This window comes from Dermochelys coriacea, chromosome 11 (assembly GCF_009764565.3).
Source record: "Dermochelys coriacea isolate rDerCor1 chromosome 11, rDerCor1.pri.v4, whole genome shotgun sequence".
Classification (NCBI taxonomy): domain Eukaryota; kingdom Metazoa; phylum Chordata; order Testudines; family Dermochelyidae; genus Dermochelys; species Dermochelys coriacea.
Window position 1 is genome coordinate 12942319 of NC_050078.2, and position 18831 is coordinate 12961149.

Consider the following 18831-nt stretch of genomic DNA (forward strand, 5'->3'; position numbering starts at 1 on the left):
ATTAAAGAATGAAAAAAAAAATAGCAACAGTTTCTAGCCTATTATCTTCAAAATACTTCAGAAGCATACGTTAGTCCTCCGAAGACCAGTCCTCCCAATACCCCTGTAAGGTAGGCAAGTATTAATGTGGTCTCCATTTTAAAGATAAGAAAGCTGAGGCAAAGAAGCTGAAGTGATTTGTCCAGGGCCACAGAGTGAGTCAGTGTCAGGGCCGGATTAGAATTCAGAAGTTCCTGCCTCCTGGTCCTTTGCTCCAACCACACCTATGTCTGCTCCTTCATCTGAACATCCAACTGCACTGAAGAGTCTGTTATAAAGTGGGGTTTTTGCACATCTTGATGATATGCTGCTCCTGAGCAATAAAAAGCTGTCCTGCTTTCTATAGCACTAGAGCATTACAACAGTGTGGCTGTGGGTGCTCAGCCCCTCTGAAAATCTGGACATAAATGTGTGTAATTCAGCTGACTCTAGAACAGCAACAACAAATCAAATCTTTCAATAATGGCCCAGGAGAACACCACCGAACCTGCAGTGAGAATTACGTAGGTGGGCAACACACAGAGTATTTTTTGTTGAAATTACATAGGCCGTGAGACAAAAATGCTCATCAAAGCCAGTGAAAAGACTCCTTATATTGTATTTTTCCATAATTGGAGATGTGCCTGAAAGAACGACAGAGCTTAACCATCATGAAGTTGGAGAGGAAGAAGGGTGAGTTAAAATCCATATTGGAATTTTGCTGATTGGACCGAGTGCTATCCCTGAATATAAATGCATTGTAAAGAAAAACAATGAGCTGTGTTTGCTTGCTTAGTTCCTAAACAATGCTCAGTATTGTAACCCAAATGGAAAGAAAGGATCTTGTGGAACCATTGTCAAAGAAAAGTCAGCAAGACGACGCAGCTAGCAACTGATGTATGCTGGTTGAGCAGTTGCCTGCAGTAGTCCCATAATCACCCGAAGTAGACACGTCATTTCATCCAGCAGGATCACTAACATAGTGCATGCAGCTAGCCAGAGAGCTGTGGCAGGGTATTATCAATCTTGCAAATGTGAAAGATCACGCAAATCACCATAAAATAAAGGATGCTGCCAACAATGAAGAAAACTGCCTGGCATCTCTACTCTACAGGACATATGCCAGCCTAATAATAATAATAAATAATAATACCACCTAGCTCTTATATAGCACTTTTCATCAGTAGAGCTCAAACTGAGGTATGTTTTACTACCTCTGTTTTACAGATGGGGAAACTGAGCGGGGAAGTCACACAGTGGGGAAGTGACTTGCCTTAGGCACCCAGCAGGCCAGTAGCAGAGCCAGGAATAGATCCGGGTCTCCCAAGATGTAGTCCAGTGCTCTATCCACTAGGAACCACTACCTCCCTCAGCCTGCATCCCCCCCACCCCCAACTGAAGCCTGCATCACAACTGGTCAGTGGGGCTCCAGAGAACACTTACCCAATGCAGGGATTGTTTTGATATCGCGGAGCTGTGTAGGAGAAAGGAGAAATATTTTTGTCCACAAATGACCCAAACCCCAGCCGGAAATTGCTGGTGAGTTTTCTCATCTCCTCAGCCAGCTTGGTTCCCAGATTCCGAATGTTATCCAGGTCATCCTTCATGGATAGTGAGAGATCCATCAAATAATACAAATCCACAGGATAGTCTTCTACCTGACGAACCTGCACTCGGAAGGAGGTCTTGTCACCTGCAGGAACAGAAGATTAGGAGGCACTGAGAAGAACTGCATTGTAGAAAGAGTCCCCTACCACAACACACACTCTTTTGAATATGGGTCCATATTTATTCTGCTTCTAATAGATCAGTGTAACCATCAACAGCAACAGACATAAGGATTCATGTTGAAAATAGGAGCTATTCTGCAAAGTTTCCTGTTGCAAAGTGAAACTGATATATGCAAAATCCAGATAGCACACTTTTCTTGCTGTAGCCCATTCCTACATGTATACCATTCCTTTCCTAAACTGACCACAGAAATCGCTGGAGATAGGCAAGAAAGGGAAGAGGGAAAGGAGGCTAAACATGTCTTTTTGTAAATCCACTCCCATGTATATGAACTGAGAAATGTTACTCTAGTCTGTATCTACATATAGTTTTGGTGAGGGAGGTGAGGAGTCCTTCATTTTTCATTTAGGTAGCACCTAAGTATATGCAGCACTGTATATATTGAGTCAAACAAACAACAAAATGCTTATAATCTAGATACACACTTGGGTCCAAAACAATACAGAAAGAAAAGGAAGCAGCGTGGATCACAGCTGAGATGCTTCATGGAATAGAGCAGATTTTTAGAAGGCTATCGAAAGAGAGACCTTGGCAAACCTTATTTGGCGGTCTGTTTAAAATAGAATGGGCATAGTCAATGAAGGTACAAGGTGGGTATGGGCAAAAGAGACAAACGGAATGGTCCAGAAAGAATCTTCAGTGGAGCAGAAGGAGTGAGAAGAGTGTGGGAGGAAAGGAGGGCAAGAGATGTAGACAAGGAGGAGAAAACAAGAAGTCTGGACTTTATGCAGAAGACAAGTCAATAAAGAGATTAAAGAAAGGAGGAGACCTTGTCAGTCTCTCTGATCTTGAGAAGGGATCATGTCAGCAGCATTTTGGATAGACTGGGAGTGAAGGAGAGATGAATTAGAGAGAAGACTGCTGTAGTTATAAGAGAAATGTATTTACCTGTGGTAACTGGAAGTTCTTTGAGATATGTGGCCCCGATCTGTATTCCACTGTGGGTGCGTGCATGCACTCCATGCACCCCAAGTTGTAGAATTCTTGCAAGCAGTGTTCATTGGATCGCGCATGCAGTTTTGCCCTCCTCAATGTTGAGTGCATAAAGGACAGAGCATACTGACCATCTCCCCAATTAAATCCAATAAAGATCCGAAGTAGAAGGAAAAGAGGGCAGGAAGTAGAATACAGGCAGGAACCACACATCTCAAAGAACCTCCAGTTGCCACAAGGTAAGTAACTTCCTCTTCTTCTTTGAGTGCTTGTCCCAGTGTGTATTCCACTGTGGGTGACTGACAGGCAGTACTCAAGTTGGAGGAGGATGTGAGAATGCAGACAGCGGAGTCATTTGGAGACCTCTGTCCCAAAGGATGCATCAGTGAAGGAGTTAGGTTCTAGTGTAGAACGTCTCACAAACGTGTGAATGGAACTCCACTTGGCTGCCCTGCAAATGTCAAGTAAAGGTACTTCCTGAAGCGATGCCACTGAAGTTGCTTGAGTTCTTGTAGAATAAGCCCTCAATCCATGAGGGGGGAGGAAGATGCAACAATTGGGTAACAGAGCAGGATACAGCCCAAGATCCATTTAGAGATTCTCTCGGAGACTACAGCTTGACTTTGGACTCGTTCTGCTGTAGTGAAACACAGCCTAGATGATTTTCTGATTGCTTTTGTCCTTGCAAGCAATAGCACAACGTACACTGAGGGAATGAAGTCTCCTCTCCTGCTCAGATGAATGTGGTTTTTGGGAAAGAAAACAAAACAAAAACACAGGCAAGTGGATTGGTTGGTTTATGTGAAACTCCAAAACTACTTTGGGGGTGAATTTCAGATGTAGCTGTAAAGAGACTTTGTCCTTATGGAATACAAGTGTATGGAGGATCTGCCATGAGAGCTACCAGCTCACCTACCCTCCTGGCTGAAGTAATAGTCATAAGGAATGCAACTTTCATTGACAATTGAGACATGGAACATATAGCTAATGGTTCAAAGTGAGGCTGAGTGAGTGCTGAAAGTACAATGTTTAGATCCCACTGAGGAGTAAGTTTCCTTACTGGCAAGAAGCTTCTGATTAGGCCATTTAAGAATCTGTTAATTAACAGCTGAGTGAAAATTAAATTACCATCTGATGGTGGATGGAACACACTCATTACTGCCCAGTGGACTCGAATAGAACTGAGGGAAAGCCCAGACATTTTGAGAGAAAGATGATAGTTAAAACTAAGGGGAAGATCTGCTGACTCAGGAGATAAGTATTTCTGCTGTGTCCAGATGGAAAAATACTTCTATTTCCTAGTAGAACCTTTTCTGCTATTCTTAAGGATGGTTTGGTACAGCTTCAGAGCAAGAATGTTCTGGTGTCAATGCCCATTCAAAAACCAAGCCACAAGATGAAGCGCTTTAGGGTTGGAATGCTTGATCCTGCTCTTCTTGTGGGTCAAGAGATTAGGAAAGGACTCGATGCTGATTAGAAGGAGATTCGGGAACTAAAAGTATCTGGGCCAAATAGGGGTGATGAAAATGACTTGTGCCCTATCCTGATGAATTTTCCCTATGACCTGAAGTAGGAGTAGTAAAAGAAGAAAGGCAAAGCTCAGATGGTCGGACTGAGAGACAAGGAAAGCATCATCTTGGGAGTGTAGTCCTAGAGATCCTCTGGAAAAATGTATGTTGCATTTCTTGTTTATTTGGGAGGCAAATAGATCCCAGTTGGGTTTCTACCATTCATTGAGCGAAGATACTATACACTTTGTCTCTTACGAGGACAGTCATAAGATCAGGTTTCAGAGTAGCAGCTATGTTAGTCTGTATTCGCAAAAAGAAAAGGAGTGGCACCTTAGAGACTAACAAATCGCCGATGATAAAACTGTCGAGATGCTGGTCTAGGTTTGCAAGTATTCTACAAAGCCTGTGGCAGCGAGCTTCCCAGCCCAGGTCAACATTTGTATTTTTAGTGCGATAGTGCAAGCCCAAGTCTGCCAACCTGCTACGGGCTGAGTAGACATGCCCTTAGTGTCTTATCACTGGTGGGCAAACACGTGTGGAGCTGCGCAAAACCTGGTACCTATGCTTGTTATGAAGCATCATTGTCAAGCAGTGTAGATCCTAGATTCTCCTCTCTTCCACTGGACTAACTCCATTTAATTCAATGGGTAAAACCAGGAGGAGACTCAGATTTCGCAGCTTGATTTAGGAGCCACAGCTATTTAAATTATTTCCCTACAGCTCTAGTTCAAGAGATACTTCCAAAGCAGAGCCCCTTTTATTACATCTAACAGCTTTGCCCTGGGGCTTGCGTAGGAAGAATTCCTGATAAAGGCATAGCTATTAAAGGAGGGCAGTTTCTATATTAACAATTGTACTATAGGTTGTGGCTACTAGATAGCAGCTTCTAAAACAAAGGATGTGTCTACACTGGCACTTCCTCTGCAAAACTTTTGTCGTTCAGGGAGCGTTACAAAAAACCCCAAACCCTGAATGACATAATTTTTAGTGACAAAAAGCAGCACCGGTGTGAACAGCATTCTCCGGCCGACAAAGCCGCTGCGCTCGTTGGGTGTGGAAGTTTTTTCTCGGTAGGAGAGCTCTCTCCTGCCAACAAACAGACAAACAGCAGCTACACTGCCGTGTTACTAAAAGCCTCATAAAAGCCAAAGCCAAAGAGTATCAAAGAGGCTGCATGCTATACTAGTAACTACTCCCCCCATCCAATCCAAGTTTCTGTTTAAATACAATTTTCTTTCTGTAGCGCTGGAAAGCCATTACACCACAGGACATGAATTCGCATAGGGCCTACAAGTAAACAAAAGTTCTCAGGATGGCTATGTTTGATCAGCTAAACGTAACATGCTACCAAAAATATATATTGGTGGGGAGAGGTGATAAAGGGAAAATTATATGTGTGCAATACCTATTAACACTGAAGGGGTGGGTGGGAGAACAGATGCCCCCAATTGCAGACGTGGCTGTTTGAATTTAATGCTGTAAGGATCAGTTTTAAATAGGAAAAAACAGGAACGTGTAAGTGAGAATCAGAACAAATTTCCTGCTGAAACGTTCAGCCTTTTCAGAAACAAAGTTTTTGGACCTATCCAATTTGAATAAAACCTTTTAAACTCAGCAACAAAAATTATCCCACCATTCTAACATGTTCAACTGCTGCAGGAAGAAGCGGTTCTGTACATGGAAGGGAAGTGGAATACTGCACAATCCATGAAGTGGCATTTGACCAGTTGATCCTGGGGTTCTCAACTCTCTTGTTGAAGAGATGCACACAAACTGAAGGCACTTTAATTATATGCATTTAATTTTACATCATCACCTATGATAATTTAAGATCTGTCATGACTACTGTAGATTAAACACACAGTACAACTCAGTCCAAGACTTTTTAATCTTCAGACATATTAATGGTTTCTGTCTCTTCCCTAGAGAGCAAGAGATGTTTTAATCATTAACATTTATTTAAAGCTACAATCCTTTCCTTATTCCCTGCACTGAGCGAGATTCTTCTGAGTAACAATTTCACCTGCAGCACTAAATATTCATTCAGTGGAAGTGATTGATGTGACAAGAGGCTTAGCTAAAGAATAGCCATTTCCCCACTCCTCCCTAAAACTGTTAACAAGCAGGTTTTTTCTTTCCAGTTGGTAAAAGGATTTTCCTTTGTGCATGAAGATTAGTTTTCACATGGTGAAAACTTCTAGAGAAGCATATGGACTTTACAGTTACAGGGTGAAATTCTGTCTCAGTTGAAATCAGTGGGAGCTTTGCGATTGACTTCCATGGGGACAAGATTTCACCCAGGGTGTTTATAACCCAAATAACTGAAGAATATGTCCACGACTGTAAGATCTCAAGGAAGGGAACAAGTCTTCTCTATGGCTACAATCCTACTAACGTTTACCCATGTGCTTAAACTTTACACTGTGCAAGCAGTCCCACTGAAGTCTGCAAACTAAGCATGTCATTGTTTGCAGGATCAGGGGCTGCATTTCTAAAGCACCATGCATATAGCGACAGTCTGTGAAAGTATTTTAATAACAACCTGCACATGGAATTGCTTTCATCCATTCAGCTGGGACTAACATAGCGCTGGTTGCTTCCACTCCCCACCCAGTGTCACCCCACCACTAACAATGTCTTGCACTAAAATGACCCCTTTCATCATAAGACCTCAAAACCCTTTACAAACTCTACTTAAAGCTCATAGAAACACTATGGTAAGGTGACACTAGGGGCCCAGATTCTGAAATGCATCCAAATAAGAGGGAAGAATCTGGCCCAGGGAAACAGATTTTAAGTGACAAGTTCAACAATCCACAGCAAGTCAGGGAAAGCACCTTTAAGTATAAGCCCTTTTAAGTTTTGACTCTCAGTCACCAGCTCTTTCTATTAGACCATATTGCCACACTTTTATATTTTAAAGAACTTATTCAAATCCCTCAAAAATGGAGGAACACAGAAGTTGCAGTATAGGATCAGATGATTAGTCTGTTATATGAGGTGTCCTGACCCCTGCAGTGGTCACTGAGAAAGGAGAAAACCCCTTTAAATATACCTAGCCATTTGAACAATGCTGTCTGTACATGAAGGAACAACACTTCTTCTTGACCCTTGCAACCTACACCTTTGAACATGGAGATGCAATTACCTTTCTGATCTCAGTTTGCAAACCACACTTCCTCTCAAGAAGAGGGTCAATACAGCAGTAATTAGATGAAATTCTATGGCCTGGGTTATGCTGAAGGTCAGACTAGATGATTTAATGGTCAATTTTGGCCTTAAAATATAGGAATCAATTAATCTATGAAAGACTAGCATTGAGAAGGAGTGAGATACTGGGTCCTAATCTCCTCTCACTCTAATAAATCCATTGATTTCAATGGAGTTACCGCTGATGCATACTGGTCCATCTTTTCCACTCCATTACTCCTAGACAGTTTCACCCCCAGGAATAATCCACAACCCCCAGAGCTTTGATTTTAAACTTTCCCGAAACCTGAATTAAGGAACACTGCTGATACTTTGTCTCAAACAGTTCATTTGAGAACTAGAAAGACTGCTTTTACCTGACTTAAGAATGAAACCTCAGCAATTTTTCTCTGAGTCACTGCTGTAAAAACGGGCAGAGGAAAATTTATACACATTAGGCTTTAATGTGGATGCTTTATATCTGTCTTGTTTATTTAACACATGACAATCTTTCTAGGTACCCTGAAATGCAATTATTCTTCCAAAAGTGCTCTTAGTCCTATTTCGTAATGCTTAGGGCTAAATGGCCAATAAAACACGCATTCTATTTTATATTTTTAATTCCATCTCTGTGTCCCCACCATTCACATTTTTGATAGCCAACCAGGGCACGATGCTTTAATGCTAGAGACAAGCTTTAAACCATGGTGTTAAAAACTGCACACCTGACTTTGATGCTCCTTCTATGTCTATAAATCTGGAGTCACTTCCATAAAGTCAGTGGAGTTATCCCACTTTGAACTAGGAGCCTGCCTCGAGATTTAGGATCTAACTTTAAACACTGAGATTTGAAAATTTGGTATTAGGACATTAGAAATACCTTGAGAGAGTCAGAAGGATAGATCAGATTGGAGATTGATACCTCCCAACTATCTACTCTGTTCTGCTTCTAGTTACTAGTCAAAGATACAGACACGTTGATTCATCTTCAAAAGTATTAAGACACTTATGCAAAGTTTCCTGATGTAACACAAAATTGGAAGCACATGCAAAGTTCAGACAATGCTATTTCCTTTCTGTTTCACATTTATTGTCCTGCCATTAAGTGAAACCATCAGAACTCAAATTCTTACATAAGGATTAATATGTTAATTTCCACAGGAGATGCTAACCTACAGGATTAGGAAATCATTAGTCCTAACTAAGATGGGCTCCTGCTCAACATTAATGAAAAAGAATGAAAGTGGAAGATCCCATTACAAACATCCAGAATTATTCCTCCCTGCAATAGTCCCTATACCCTGCTGTGCCAGCATATAGGTGCTGGGAAAGCCCTGTAGCTGGCTGGGGAAGAATTTCCTCAGCTCAGACACTGGGTAGGCACCACTACACCATCCCCCTGGAGTAGTGGGTGCACCAAAGGCAAAGATAAGTCTCTATAGCACTGAAAACTATGTGGATTCTGGACAGTTCAGGGAACACAGATGCCCATAAGCAGCCCAGGCAGAACAGGTTTAACTTAGAGCAACCCCTGGGGTAGCTAGTTTATCTCAGGGGTTGCACTGGCCTCCAGCCAGCGCAGAATTGAGAGAGCACAAAGATGGACTAAAATCATTTTTGCTCCCACTGTGCTGTGGGCTGTGCCTCCTGGAGATGCAGCGCACACGCTACCCTAAATCTCTATTTTGGAATGCTCATTTCTATTGATCTGCCATGTAAACAAACAGAGACCAGTTCACAGCAACCCCAAAGACACATTATATGTAGTATATCTATCTAACATAGGTGTTTCTAAAGCACCCTTCGCCTAAGAGTTGTACAAGTAAAGACAGCGCCAAGTGGATTCCAAATGGCAACATTCCCACCATCTCTCTCCCTTGCAAACCTCCCTCTTCTCCTCTCTCCAATAAAGAAGGCATGGGATCTTACATTTTGATCCTAAAAAGGCCAGTGTGCATTGCACATCTAGTCAGAACTGAAGCCTGCCCACCATTCTGCACAAAACTCCACCACCAGAGTACCTATCAAACAGGAGAACTGCTCTTGTTTCTGAAGGCTACTGGCCAGTAGCTAAAAGGCCAGCCTGAGGGAGTTCCACCACCTTCTCTCTAGCTACAGTACAAAAAGGTCAATTTAAATGTTGCAAACTGTGCAGAACTGTCCTGGGAAGCTCTGGAATTTGCTGGTTACAAGAAGTTTCATGCTAAGAAGGGTCTTGGAGAGTCAGGGTTTGATAGCAATGCTCTGCTGATATAGTGTTTTCTGCCAGCAATTGCTTCAGGAAACCCTTTAGCATAAAAGAATTAGAGCTGGTCTTCTGCAGCAGTAAACTTATTTGGTATACAACACTAAGTCCCAGAAACCATCTGCATGGCGATTCCTTGCCAGCAGCAATTCCATGTATGCCTGTGATTTGTCTACTATAGTAGCAGCGCTCGCTCACTCTCTCTCAAGAGCAGACCATGGCTTTGTCTACACTGCCAATTGAACGACAAGGTGCTTAAAAAAGCCCCCCCATTCTCCCCAAAAGACAACAGTTTTGCCATGGCGAGTGGCAGTGTAAGCGGCTTGTTGTTGGCAGGAGCGCTCTAGGGGGAACCCTGCTCATAGGGGGTGGAAGTATTTTTTCGGCAAACGTATTTTGTCGCTAAAAGCTATGTAGTGTAGACAAAGCCCATGCTTCCCTCCCTACTCCTGGGCTGCTTAGTCTTTATCACCGCAGCCAAAAGAGTGATTGGAGAGGCTCTGTCCTGGGATGGAAGAGTGGGGTTTGATCTGCCTTTTCAGAAGCATCCACTAATATTGGGTGCCCAATTTAAAACAGTATTGGCCTTGAGACACTAGGGCCTGCTGCTTTGCAGAATAAGGTACTTTCCAATGTCAGTAGCCCTAAGAGAGCACTGCATTGATTCACAGTGGGAAGAGAGTTTATTCAGACCCTTAAGGGCTAAAATATTTGTAATGTTACAGCTTGCATTGTGCAGAAAGCAATGGAAGTCCTAGAGCTGCACTGGCGCTAGAAGCCACCAGTTCTATGTTCCCCCTCTTCGTGGGAGAAGACGACATACTTCCTCTTTACCTCTGTGCTTGAAAAAGCTGGAGCAAAAACACGGGTCCCAGATTCACACCCACTTTCCTTTGACGAAGCAAGCGCTTATATCGGCTGTTAGCTTTGCTCCAAAGGGTTGTTTTTGTCTTACGCACCAAACACCAAATGTTTTTGTAAGAATGCTGAACCCACATGACAGCTTTTTTCCTTTTGCAAGAAACGTTAGATAACAAACATGCTTCCACAGCTGAGTCCCGCTCTTTCAATTATAAATGCTTTGCTTTGTAATTGGAAGTTCCAGGGGAACGGGTGGCGTAGGGTCACAAGTTCAAACCTCCTATGGCAGTGACAACCAAAGCCCTGATCTTGCCATTTGTATTTTTCTGGGTCTTTCACACAGCGACAGGGACCAGATCACCCGTTTTTAAATGTGGTTAATTATAACATTATGATTGTAAACCACAACAATTGTCAGGCGGGGGTTACGTGTAGGAACTTTCGTTTTAATTGACTAATTTTGAAGTTGAGAATGTCCATTTACATACTTATAAAGGATTAAGACTAGTACTTATAAGGGTTTTATAAAGAATTAACTCATCTGGAGGTCATCATAACAGGAGTACCCTCTCGAGTGAGCAGAAATACTGAGGCCCTTACTCCACAATGCACAGGTGGACTGAAGTCAATAGGACTGTGTGGGTTTAGCAGTTTCCCTTTGTGTTGTAAGTTACAGGATCAGGGCCTGAGATCTCAAATCTACTCAGAATTTTACACACACACACGCACACACTCACACCCGTCAAATATCTTCTAATCCAGAACAAAGGTCAGCATCATTGTTAACTCACCAGGCCGCAGATTCAACGAGATCTTCTGAGGCATTATTTGTGTCACATCTGAAAGGGTCAAGCTGGAGCCCTTGCTACTTAGAGGAAGATTCTCCACAATGTTAATGCTGCTTTTGGGAGTCTCAAGTTCCCCCACACAGCCATTTGTAATCAGGTTTTCTACGAAGTCGCACCTCGATGTGATGAATTTTGTGCTGTCAAATTCCTAGAAGTTGGAGAAGGAACAAAAGAAAAAAAAAATCAATTCCGCAATGGGAACCTTGTTTTGACACGCAACGATCTGCAGCAAGAGGGAGGGAGTGAGAGAGGACTATGTCATCTAGATTGGCTGCACTGCCAATGCATCCAGTTCCTAGAGGGACTGAACCTTTCAGATCAAACTAGTGCAATAGTGAGAAAGCAGGGGGGATATGGGAGAGGACAATCCTTCAGAATGTTGTGAAAGCTGGAGTGTACCAAGAGGCACTACTCTGTGACCACAACTCCTATCAGGCCTGACAAACTCATTACACCTAACATATTGCTGTCATAGTATTGTCTATAAAGAGTGTCTTGTAAGGTATCAAATTAAAGCTGTAACTAGGGCTCCATGTCTGTCGCAGAAGTAACGGTGAGAAAGACAAGCTTTCAAGTCTCACAGAGCTCTTCTTCAAGTCTGGGAAATGTACTGCCAGGATCACAGTAAAATGCAAGGTGGAACAGATTGTTTAACATAAATAGTTAGCACATATTGTAAGGGTATGCATTCAAGGTAGAGTTGCCTGTTAACACCTCTGCAGTCTTAGGACAAAAAGAGGGGGTTAGTGGATTACACATTGTCCTTTTAAGCCATAAACTTTGTCTCTCTAATATCCAGGAACTGACATAGCTACAACACTGAATACAACAATGGAAGATATTGAATTTAGCCATCTGAAATGGAAACTTCACAACATGAAGAAAAAAGAAGAAAAACTTAACAGCAACATCTGCTTCCAGAGCAAATGCAAGAAACAAAACAACATCCCTAGAGGCCTCGCCATCTATAGCTCTCTGACCACTACACACAATTCTATATATGCTGAACAGCTCTGCACAGACACTAAAAATCATGGACTGAACAGAGACACTAGATTTTTGGCTTATAACAACAATCGGTATCCCTCTTTTTTTGTCCTATGACTGCAGAGGTATTAACAGGCCACTCTGCCTTGAATGGTCCCTTACAATATTGCCGTGATGCTGGGAGTATCTTTAGAAGACTTAAGGAAGAGCTGCGTGTGGCTAGAAAGCTTGTCTCTTTCAGCAACAGAAGTTGGTCCAATAAAAGATATTACCTGCCCCACCTTGTCTCTCTAATAAAAGGAAGAGTGAGGAGAGATTCTGGGATCACTGGGAGGGAGTGGGAGCAGAAATAGGTGGGAAATGGGAAAAATAAGCTGTATATGTTGAGGAAGATATTAAAACCTAATACGGGCTCGTAGATAAATGGACTCAACCTCCAACTTGCCTTCATGTATGTCTGGCATTGAACCAATGTTGAACCAAACTACAGCAAATGTGTATCCTATCTATATAGAAGGAAGAGTGCTGGGGTATAGGCCACAATTGATAACAGCCATTTGTTGCCCCAGAGCAAGATATAATCATAGGGAGTTTACCAACCGCATTGAGATGTCCCTCAGCCCTAGCAACAAAGAAACTTAATCCAAACACACAGCATTCCCTGAGGCAGTGGCTTTGTAACAGCCGGACACATAAAGAGGCCAAGTATTTTTCCAAGGAGTTTTTAGAAACTATGGAGTGGGGATTTTCAAAGACGCTGGAGGAAGTTAGGTACCCAAAGCTCAATGTATTTTGATAGATTTCCTCCAATTTCTGGAAGATAGCTGCATAGAGACACCCATCCTATGCTCTGAGTGCCGACCCCATAGGTTAAAACCACACAAAATAATACAAAAATAAAAGGACTGTCCATAAATACAACCACTCCAACCATCCCTCCATTCACTCAACAGCCTGGGAAAAATAAAAATAAGCAATTACTCAGTTTAGGCATCTTCACATCTTTCTATACAGCTCTTTTCCTCAGAAGATCTCAAAGCATTTTACAAACAAAGTCATCCTCTCACAACCCCCATTTGTGGTAGGGAAGTGTTACTTATCCCCATTTTTCAGAGGGGGAAACTGAGGCACAGAGCAATCTAATGAGTTGCTCATGGTCACACAGCAAGTCAGTGGCAAAATCAATGACAGAATCTACATCTCATGGCCTCATCTTTAACCATCAGACCTGCTTCTTCTTAATAATGAATTGAAGAGCTTCTTACAACCTCCTAAAACATGAGGGAAGAACTTGAATATTGTGCCACCAACATACACAAACACAGACACAGACACACACACACACAGAATCCCCAAAACATTTTTTTAATACAAGGTTAGAATGTTTATATTTGAAATATACTTGATTTACATTCCAGCTTCCAAATACTAAGTCTAACCAAAGGGATGGTATGTCATAGTGATATTAACATTAATTTATTGGAACATGTAATGCAAACAGATGACCTTCCAGATAGAAAGACTATTTAAATCATTTTCTTTTCTTTTTTTCTTAAAAAACAAAAAACAAAATCAGAACAGTGGGTAAAGGGACAGATTTTAAAAAGATTACCTAGGGTCTGTTGATACGTTGTAAGGGTTTGATTTAAGCCCCACTGAAGTCAATGAAAAGACCCCCACTGACTTCAATGGGGGTCTCTGCATAGCCTGAGTGACATATTGTACAAATGGTGGGAGGAGTTAAGGGAAATCTAAAAGGAAGGAGGCTCTGCTGACTAAAGCCCCCTTTGGGAGTCAGAAGACTCGGGGCCTGATTCTTGATCTCATTTACACAGGCTTTACACTCACACAGCCCCATGGATTTCAGTGGTGTTGCTCTTGGCTTAGCTGAGACCAGAATCAGGCCCCGGGGTTCTACCGCCAGTTTTGCTACAGTCTGCCTCTGTCATCACAACCTCTCTATGCCTCCAAATCCCCATCTGGAAAATGGGAATATGTTATTAATCATGTTTATTACAGTAGTGTGTAGGGACCAAGCAAGATCAGGGCCCCAGTGCGCTAGGCACTGTATAAACTCAGAGGAGCAGATAGCCCCTGCCTCTAAGCGCTTACAGTATCAACTGCCAGATTGTGCAGCCCTTACTCACACTGGCAGGCACTTACTCAAGCAAGTAGTCTCCCTGAAATCAATGGACCTAGTTGAATGAGTAAGTTCACCAGGGGGAGCACGGGCTCCACAGTCTAAACTATAGTGTCTGTAAAGCATTTTGCAGAGGTGTCAGCTCTTGGAGGCAGGGAGTATGTTTGTACAGCTCCTAGCACAATGGGGTCCTGTCCATGACCAGCACCTCTAGGTGCTACCACAATACAAATAATAATTATTTGAAAACCTCTCAGGGAAGGCACTACAGAAATGTTAAGTATTATAACCATCCTGATTGTATACGAGACCTTTCCTGTGGCCTACACGCTATGGTTGTGTGGCTTTATTTGTGTTGGTTGTCCACCAGCATGTTAGAAAGAGCGCTATCACCGCACTAACGTAACCTACACAAGAGCAACAGAAAGTTTCAACCACTCACATAGCCGAGCGTGATTATCCCTAAAGTACTAATACTGGGCAAAGCTTTAGTATAGAAACTTCAAACCAGGTGACATGTGGGGTTCATCGCTGACCTGAAATGCAGCCCGACCTGGCGTGACATGAAACATCTACCAAATGTCTCCAGGAATCTTAGGGCTTGACCCAAAGCCCATGAATATCAACAATAAGACTAGAGCTACTCTAGAGATCCTACAGCCGTGCAGCTGCATCAAGGGAGAGAACCGTCCCATCGGCTTAATTACTCCAACCTCCTCCCCGTGCAGCGGAAGCTATATTGGTGGGAGAAGTTCTCCCCTCGACATAGCGCTGTACACACCGGCGCTTCAATCGGCATAAATTATATCGCTCAAGGGAGTGGCTAATTCACACCCCTGTCAACGTAAGCTGTAGTGAAGCCATAGATAAAGACTCCCACTGACTTCAATGAGCTTTGCATCTGGCCTTTATTTTTTGGAAGGGGGGAAGTAAACACAGACTTACTTAGGAAGCTAGGGCAGGTAGGAGCAGCAAGGTCAGCTGCAATTCTTTCCTCATCAGTGTGTGACAGCACTGTGAAAAAGGTCTCTAGATACAGCATTGTTTACCATGTTGTTGAGCTTCTCTGTTGGTGTTATTTAGATAAGAAGGAAGAAGCCAGTATGCAATGGCCTGAGTTATGCATGGATCTGTATTTGAGTGAGGGGAAAGACACAGCAGAACATATGTAGCAATGACACTCTGGTGGCCTATTTTCCTCCTTTTGGTAGAGCTGTAGAAGATGGAGGCACCAAAGCCACCCACAAGGGAAAGAATCAATTAGACTTAGGGAGGGGAAGATCCACTGAAGAGCTATCACTGTTATTGACTAGCTGGGCTACCAGCCACATTCAGACCAGGTTTCTGCAAACAGCACAAGTCGCACACCCCTCCTGTCCAGAGGTGGAAAGTTACCAGGAATGGTGGGTATTGTAACCCTAGATAGCAACCACAACACATGAAATTGAAGGGGAAAAGAAAAAGGGACCAACACAACCCAAGGAGTGGGCCCATTTATGTGAGGGGTATGGCGAAGGTGTCTGGATGCACTGGTTCAGCACATCTCCTCAGCAACCTCCACTACTGGGACTGCCATGAAGCCACCTTTCCTTCTCCTTCAGCGCCCCGAATCTAAAGCTTCACACCCTTGGCAGAGACCTTGAGGGAGGAATGGGGAGGTTACCACTGCATGCCTCCCTGGGAGTTTTCATGGGGCAGAGGGTGGGGCTCAGTTATTGCTGGGAAGTCTCCATGCTCTTTTGGGCAAATTTAGTCCTGCAGAGGTCACCCCTAAAAGCTCATCTGGTTTTCCTTATACTAAGAGATACGGTTCCCTCAGTGGCTACATCATCCCCATGTATATGTCTACAATTACGGTAGGGAATACACCGCGTATTACAAAACACTGATTCAAAGCTATTTAGTTACTATCCAAGGCTATTTAGTTACTATCCAGCAAATTTAAGGGCAACCTCTATCCATAGCCATCTCCTAACAATAACTGTTAATGCCTTTCAGCTCATTGTCACGTGCAGACTCGTTAAATATTAATCCACCCATTTTTTTGACATTTAAATCTTTTCTATTGAAATTTTTTCTTCTAAAATAACCCAAAGTAGGACCACAGGAATTGCCAAACTGGATCAGATTGTGGTCAATCTAGTCCAATATCCTGCCTTCAACAGCATTCAGCACCCAAGCCCTTCCCTCTAAGTTTTGCACTGATCTGGGAATTGTCTTGCTCCTGTTGGTTTTTTAAAAACAGATGTATCAGCAGGGGAAACAGTAACAGTCTGCCTCCGATATGCTGGCTCCTACAGAGCTGAAAAGCCGGGTGATCTTTATAGTAGTTCACTATAGAGAGCCTTTCACGTTTCTTTATAATGTGAATGAGATCAAAGTAATAATAACAGATTAATTAAGTGCAGTGCTTCTGGCAAAACCCCCAGCCCCCACTAAGCTACACATAGGAAGAAGTAGTACAGGTTTCTCACATCATTGCCCCAGGAACCAATTGCCCACTTGCGACTCCTATATTTACATTGTCAAGCTGTCTGGAGTGGCTCAGGAACATTAGTACCAATCTCAGGGGAGAATGTTACCAACCAGGGCACAAACCTCAAACTGGTTGTGAGTTCTGTATTTAGATTTCACCAACCGAGTATCCAGTGTGAAGTCCTGAAGCACTACAACAGCCTTAACATGGAGTCACAGACAGTCCCCTTGGGCACTCAGTCTATCTTGCCATCCAAGCAAGCCTGCCTTTGTGACAGATGGCCCCTTACACCAAAAATCACAACAGTATTTAAGTTACTCCCAGTTCCAAAAGACCAGTCGCTTACTAGTCAATTGCACCTTAGATCTTATACCAAAGACAACACTTGTAGCCAACACACAGGTGAGCCAGATTGGTTTCCAGCTATGTGCTGGTCAGTGTTCAGTTGAGGACTAGTGGCCTTGGCATGAGCTGGCACCTGGTCTGCTAGCGTCATATACATGCTTTTGATTTTTTAGTATACCTTACCCAAGGCCCCGGAAGAAACTTTGGAGCCATATGTCTGCAGTTTGGGAGTGCAGGAAATCATGGTAACTTGCTGCAGAATGTATCTCATAAGCTCAAGCAGCAGCCAAGATTTCATGCTTGATAACTGATGTGGGGCTAGTACCAAACCACAGGTCCAAATACTCCTGAACTTTTGGACTGTCTGGATCTAAACGCAGTGCTTCAGATTCTTTGCTGTTTGTTTGGATACTATACTAATACGTGAGGAAGAAAACATGTCACCCAAAGGTTTAAATGCACAGGTAGTATAACTCAGACACTGAGGGGCTAGAGCGTAGCAAGAAAAGCAATAAGAGGAAGGTGTAATAAGGGGCATTGCAGGACTCCCTTACATATACACACATAGGCTCCAACTTTCCCTCTTGCCCATGGGTGCTCGACACCACCTCTGCACTGGCCCTGCTCCCAGCCCACCCCTTCCATGAGGCCCTGGCCCTGCCCCACCTCTTTCCACTCCTGCCCCGCCCCCATTCCAACCCTTTCCCCAAAGTCCCTGCCCCAACTCCGCCCCCTCCCTGCCCCTATTCCAACTCCTTCCCCAAATCCCCGCCCCAGCCCCAACTCTTCCCCTGAGCGCGCCATGTTCCTGTTCCTCCCCCTCCCTCCCAGAGCGTGCGAATGCTGCCAGACAGCCCTGGAGCACCATGGAGTCAGCATCTATGTATACACATACAAACTACACTGTCTTCTGGCTCCTCCATGTGTAGGTTACACCAATTTAGATCCAATTATTGACATATGCTTTACACATTGTTCTAGCATTTGGCCTCAAAAATAAAAAAATGGTATAAAGAGGGCTCAGAAAAAATTAAGAATGGCCATACTGGGTCAGACCAAAGGTCCATCTAGCCCAGTATCCTATCTTCCTACAGTGGCCAATGCCAGGTGCTTCAGAGAAAATGAACAGAACAGGTAATCATCAAGTGATCCATCCCCTATCACCCATTCCCAGCTTCTGGCAAACAGAGGCTAAGGACATCATACCTGTCCATCCTTACTAATAGCCATTGATGGACCCATCCTCCATGAACTTATCTAGTTCTTTTTCAAGCCCTGTTAGTGTCTTGGACTTCACAACATCCTCTGGCAAAGAGTTCCACAGGTTAACTTTATGTGAAGAAATACTTCCTTTTACTTGTTTTAAACCTGCTGCCTATTAATTTCATTTGGTGACCCCCTAGTTCTTGTGTTATGAGGAGGAGTAAATAACACTTCCTTATTTACTTTCTTCACACCAGTCATGATTTTATAGACCTCAGTCATAT

At 43.2% G+C, this 18831-nt stretch overlaps 1 protein-coding gene across 1 annotated transcript in view; it reads right to left on the bottom strand.

Annotated features, from left to right (window-relative positions):
- The window catches only part of ITGB5 (integrin subunit beta 5), a 129664-nt gene that overhangs the window by 92369 nt on the left and 18464 nt on the right, over positions 1-18831 (bottom strand). The window contains exons 3-4 of the mRNA XM_038422629.2: positions 11340-11544; positions 1462-1711 (exon numbers count right to left, since the gene is read on the bottom strand). Of these exons, the coding sequence (XP_038278557.1) occupies positions 1462-1711; positions 11340-11544 (455 nt within the window). The remainder of the gene's footprint in view (positions 1-1461; positions 1712-11339; positions 11545-18831) is intronic.